General features: G+C 53.1%; 1 protein-coding gene across 1 annotated transcript in view; it reads right to left on the bottom strand.

Moving 5' to 3' along the window:
* Positions 1-2,467, bottom strand: part of SCRT1 (scratch family transcriptional repressor 1) — a 42,315-nt gene extending 39,848 nt beyond the window's left edge. Inside the window, exon 1 of the mRNA XM_083168386.1 lies at positions 539-2,467. Within this exon, the coding sequence (XP_083024512.1) occupies positions 539-650 (112 nt within the window). The 5' untranslated portion in view covers positions 651-2,467. The remainder of the gene's footprint in view (positions 1-538) is intronic.
* Between the last annotated feature and the right edge of the window lie 3,754 nt (positions 2,468-6,221).

Raw genomic sequence — 6,221 nt, 5'->3', positions numbered from 1 at the left:
GACCCGGCTCAGTGTCTGTTTGTGCAGTCCTGTGTGGACCCAGCTCAGTGTGTGTTTGTGTGATCCTGTGTGGACCCGGCTCATTGTGTGTTTGTGTGGTCCTGTGTGGACCCTTCTCAGTGTGTGTTTGTGTGGTCCTGTGTGGACCTTGCTCAGTATGTGTTTGTGTGGTCCTGTGTGGACCCGGCTCAGTGTGTGTTTGTGCGGTCCTGTGTGGACCCTTCTCAGTGTGTGTTTGTGTGGTCCTGTGTGGACCCAGCTCAGTTTGTGTTTGTGTGGTCCTGTGTGGACCTGGCTCATTGTGTGTTTGTGTGGACCTAGCTCAGTGTGTGTTTGTGTGGACCTTGCTCAGTGTGTGTTTGTGTGGTCCTGTGTGGACTCTGTTCAGTGTGTTGCATTGTGTGCTCCTGATGAACCCTCTCAGTGTGTGTAGTGTGTGCACAAGGTGTCTCATGTAACAGGTGTGTCATACCCATGTCCGTAGGAGCACAGATTAGTGCTCCCCCATGTACGAGACCCCATGCAGTGTGAGGCTTACCTTTATCGGAGAGGTGTGAGGTGAAGTCCGAGCGGTGTCTGACATACGCACTCTCACTGTCAGCCGAGCAGAAGCCGTCCTTCACCTTTTTGACCAGAAAGGACCTTGGCATTGTTCTTCTGCCCCTCCAGAGGTGAAAGTTCAGAGCAGGGTCAGGGAGAGGAGATGGTTATGGAAGTGAATATAGGAAGGAAGAGAGGTGAAGGAGGGACATCTGCAGTTCCCCTCCACCCTCCTCAAAAATGGGAACACAATGTTCTTCAGCACTGTCAGAGTGATGGAGCCACTGGAGGAAACGTGGAGAAGTCCCAGCCCTCAGAAGAAGGGAAGCCTCTGCTGGGTACCATGAGGTCTGCGGGTTCAGCACTGGACAGCAGCCTGGGCGATCTCTGGCCTCAGACGTTCAGCACTGGACAGCAGCCTGGGCGATCTCTGGCCTCAGACGTTCAGCACCGGACAGCAGCCTGGGCGATCTCTGGCCTCAGACGTTCAGCACTGGACAGCAGCCTGGGCGATCTCTGGCCTCAGACGTTCAGCACTGGACAGCAACCTGGGTGATCTCTGGCCTCAGACGTTCAGCACTGGACAGCAGCCTGGGCGATTTGTGGCCTTAGACGTTCAGCACCGGACAGCAGCCTGGGCGATCTCTGGCCTCAGACGTTCAGCACCGGACAGCAGCCTGGCCGATCTCTGGCCTCAGATGTTCAGCACCGGACAGCAGCCTGGGCGATCTCTGGCCTCAGATGTTCAGCACTGGACAGCAGCCTGGCCGATCTCTGGCCTCAGACGTTCAGCACCGGACAGCAGCCTGGCCGATCTCTGCCTCAGATGTTCAGCACCGGACAGCAGCCTGGGCGATCTCTGGCCTCAGACGTTCAGCACTGGACAGCAGCCTGGGCGATCTCTGGCCTCAGATGTTCAGCACTGGACAGCAGCCTGGCCGATCTCTGGCCTCAGACGTTTAGCACCGGACAGCAGCCTGGCCGATCTCTGGCCTCAGATGTTCAGCACTGGACAGCTCACAAAACTTCTGCATTCCTCTGCCAACGGTGGTTTCCTGGAAGTGGCCTGCCCTCTGGTGTGTGCCTTGGTAGTGCCCAGTTCTTTGGTGTGTGCCCTAGTTGTGCCCTGTCCTCTTGTCTGTGTCCTGGTTGTGCCCAGTTCTCCGGTCTGTGTCCTGGTTGATCCCAGTTCTCTGTTCTGTGCCCTAGTTGTGCCCAGTTCTCCGGTCTGTGTCCTTGTGGAGCCCAGTTCTCTATTTTGTGCCCTAGATGTGCCCAGTTCTCCGGTCTGTGTCCTTGTGGAGCCCAGTTCTCTATTTTGTGCCCTAGATGTGCCCAGCTCTCTGGTCTGTGTCCTGGTCTGTCTCTGTGATCTGGCTGCCACACATACACACACCTATTCTGTGTGTTGGCTGTCTCGCACACCTTGTTCTGTCTCCTCGATATCTCTTGCTCCTGGACGTCTAACACACCTGTCTCTCACGGCTCGCTCTGTATCCTTTGCAGTCTATGGCTATTTGCGTCTCTCTTCATCAATTCTGCATCATTCCTTTTTCCTCTGTTTCTCCCTCCTGGATTCTGTTCTCTGGCAGCTCCTCCCTCTTCCTCCACGCTCTCTCTCTCTCTCTGTCTCTCTCGCTGTCATCCTCTCCCCATCCCTCCTTTCTTAGGCGTTTTCTCTCTACCTTCCTGGTCCAGTGCTCGGGATGTGTGAAGACTTTGCACTCGAGCAGTTGTGTGTATGGGGCTGTGATCAGGTGCTGATGCGGGATCGCCTTGTATAATATCCCAGAATCCCCAGGGGAGCCCCAGATTTTTATTACTGCTGCTGAGCTCTTCTTGCTGATCTCTGCAGACGGATGTTCTCTGGATAACAGAAGGGGAAAGGAGCCTGAGGGAGGAATGGATGCTGCAAGGGGCACATTTCCCCCCATGCTCTTTGTCTCTCCTGCCAGTTTCCTCAGAGATTCTGTCTTTATTCGTCATTGCAGTCTCTGTATTCCTGTCACTTACTGTCAGGTTAGCTTGTTGCACTCTCCCGTACTTCTTCTGACCTGATCTCCCAGTCTCCTGACTCTGCGCAGAGGAAGCCGAGGGCCTCATCCTCCGGCCTACATAGGTCAAAGTGTCCTATTTTGCAGAAACGTCCGCATAGAAATGTATTTTAGATAGAGTCACAGTTACTGCAGTCAGGTGACCTTGGCCGTAATAGGCTCCTGGGAGCAGGAAATACTATGTGGGATATGACATCAGCCCCTCTGTAACTCAGCGGTGTGCCTGAGCAGGGGAAGGAGCGCGCACCTCTGTCCTCTCACCTCGTCCATGTATAGACCTATAATCACATGTCACCTGGCTGGAGCTGGGGGTATATGTCTGGTGTACACGTTTCCTATAATCACATGTCACCTGGCTGGAGCTGGGGGTATATGCCTGGTGTACACATTTCCTATAATCACATGTCACCGGGCTGGAGCTGGGGCTATATGCCTGGTGTACATGTTTCCTATAATCACATGTCACCAGGCTGGAGCTGGGGGTATATGCCTGGTGTACACGTTTCCTATAATCACATGTCACCGGGCTGGAGCTGGGGCTATATGCCTGGTGTACACGTTTCCTATAATCACATGTCACCAGGCTGGAGCTGGGGCTATATGCCTGGTGTACACGTTTCCTATAATCACATGTCACCAGGCTGGAGCTGGGGGTATATGCCTGGTGTACACGTTTCCTATAATCACATGTCACCGGGCTGGAGCTGGGGGTATATGCCTGGTGTACACGTTTCCTATAATCACAGGTCACCTGGCTGGAGCTGGGGGGTATATGCCTGGTGTACACGTTTCCTATAATCACATGTCACCGGGCTGGAGCTGGGGGTATATGCCTGGTGTACACGTTTCCTATAATCACAGGTCACCTGGCTGGAGCTGGGGGGTATATGCCTGGTGTACACATTTCCTATAATCACAGGTCACCGGGCTGGAGCTGGGGGTTATATGCCTGGTGTACACGTTTCCTATAATCACATGTCACCAGGCTGGAGCTGGGGGTATATGCCTGGTGTACACGTTTCCTATAATCACAGGTCACCTGGCTGGAGCTGGGGGGTATATGCCTGGTTTACACAAATCTTATAATCACAGGTCACCGGGCTCGAGCTGCGGGTATATGCCTGGTGTACACATTTCCTATAATCACAGGTCACCGAGCTGGATCTGGGGGTATATGCCTGGTGTACACGTTTCCTATAATCACATGTCACCGGGCTGGAGCTGGGAGGTATATGCCTGGTGTACACTTTTCCTATAATCACATGTCACCGGGCTGGAGCTGGGGGTTCATGCCTGGTGTACACGTTTCCTATAATCACATGTCACCGGGCTGGAGCTGGGAGGTATATGCCTGGTGTACACTTTTCCTATAATCACATGTCACCGGGCTGGAGCTGGGGGGTATATGCCTGGTGTACACGTTTCCTATAATCACATGTCACCGGGCTGGAGCTGGGGGGTATATGCCTGGTGTACACGTTTCCTATAATCACAGGTCACCAGGCTGGAGCTGGGGGGTATATGCCTGGTGTACACGTTTCCAAAAATCTCATGTCAGCGGGCTGGAGGTGGGAGGTATATGCCTGGTGTACACGTTTCCTAAAATCTCATGTCAGCGGGCTGGAGCTGGGGGGTATATGCCTGGTGTACACGTTTCCTATAATCACAGGTCACCATGCTGGAGCTGGGGGTATATGCCTGGTGTACACGTTTCCTATATTCACATGTCACCCTGCAGGAGCTGGGGGGTATATGCCAGGTGTACACGTTTCATATAATCACATGTCACTGGGCTGGAGATGGGGGGTATATGCCTGGTGTACACGTTTCCTATAATCTCATGTCACCGGGCTGGAGCTGGGGGGTATATGCCTGGTGTACACGTTTCCTATAATCACATGTCACCGGGTTGGAGCTGGGGGTATATGCCTGGTTTACACGTTTCCTATAATCACATGTCACCGGGCTGGAGCTGGGGGGTATATGCCAGGTGTACACGTTTCCTATAATCACATGTCAACGGGCTGGAGCTGGGGGGTATATGCCTGGTGTACACGTTTCCTATAATCACAGGTCACTGGGCTGGAGCTGGGGGTATATGCCTGGTGTACATGTTTCCTATAATCACAGGTCACACGGGCTGGAGCTGGGGGTATATTCATGGTGTACACGTTTCCTATAATTACAGGTCACCGGGCTGGAGCTGGGGGTATATGCCTGGTTTACACGTTTCTTATAATCACAGGTCACCGGGCTCGAGCTGCGGGTATATGCCTGGTGTACACGTTTCCTATAATCACGGGTCACCGAGCTGGAGCTGGGGGTAAATGCCTGGTGTAGACGTTTCCTATAATCACATGTCACCGGGCTGGAGCTGGGGGTATATGCCTGGTGTACACTTTTCCTATAATCACATGTCACCGGGCTGGAGCTGGGGGTATATGCCTGGTGTACACATTTCCTATAATCACATGTCACCGGGCTGGAGCTGGGGGGTATATGCCAGGTGTACACGTTTCCTATAATCACATGTCACCGGGCTGGAGCTGGGGGGTATATGCCTTGTGTATACGTTTCCTATAATCACATGTCACCGGGCTGGAGCTGGGGGGTATATGCCTGGTGTACACGTTTCCTATAATCACATGTCACCGGGCTGGAGCTGGGGGGTATATGCCTGGTGTACACGTTTCCTATAATCACAGATCACCGGGCTGGAGCTGGGGGGTATATGCCTGGTGTACACGTTTCCAAAAATCTCATGTCAGCGGGCTGGAGGTGGGAGGTATATGCCTGGTGTACACGTTTCCTAAAATCTCATGTCAGCGGGCTGGAGCTGGGGGGTATATGCCTGGTGTACACGTTTCCTATAATCACAGGTCACCATGCTGGAGCTGGGGGTATATGCCTGGTGTACACGTTTCCTATATTCACATGTCACCAGGCTGGAGCTTGGAGGTATATGCCTGGTGTACACGTTTCCTATAATCACATGTCACCGGGCTACTGCTGGGGGGTATATGCCTGGTGTACATGTTTCCTATTGCAGGTACAGGCCTGTAATCACACGTCACCAGGCTGGAGCTGGGGGTATATCCCTGGTGTCCACGTTTCCTATAATCACATGTCACCGGGCTGGAGATGGGGGGTATATGCCTGGTGTACACGTTTTCTATAATCTCATGTCACCGGGCTGTAGCTGGGGAGTTTATGCCTGGTGTACACGTTTCCTATAATCACATGTTACCGGGCTGGAGCTGGTGCTATATGCCTGGTGTACATGTTTCCTATAATCACATGTCAACGGGCTGGAGCTGGGGGTATATGCCGGGTGTACACGTTTCCTATAATCTCATGTCACCGGGCTGGAGCTGGGGGGGATATGCCTGGTGTACACGTTTCCTATAATCTCATGTCACCAGGCTGGAGATGGGGGTATATGCCTGGTGTACACGTTTCCTATAATCACATGTCATCGGGCTGGAGCTTGGGGTATATGCCTGGTGTACACGTTTACTATAATCCCATGTCACCAGGCTGGAGCTGGGGGGTATATGCCTGGTGTACACGTTTCTTATAATCACATGTCACCGGGCTGGAGCTGGGGCGTATATGCCTGGTGTACAC

Source organism: Crinia signifera, unplaced genomic scaffold, assembly GCF_055691185.1.
Source record: "Crinia signifera unplaced genomic scaffold, ASM5569118v1 HAP2_SCAFFOLD_80, whole genome shotgun sequence".
Taxonomy (NCBI): Eukaryota; Metazoa; Chordata; class Amphibia; order Anura; family Myobatrachidae; genus Crinia; species Crinia signifera.
Note: the sequence above shows the minus strand (reverse complement) of the source record. Positions and strands in the feature narration are given on the sequence as shown.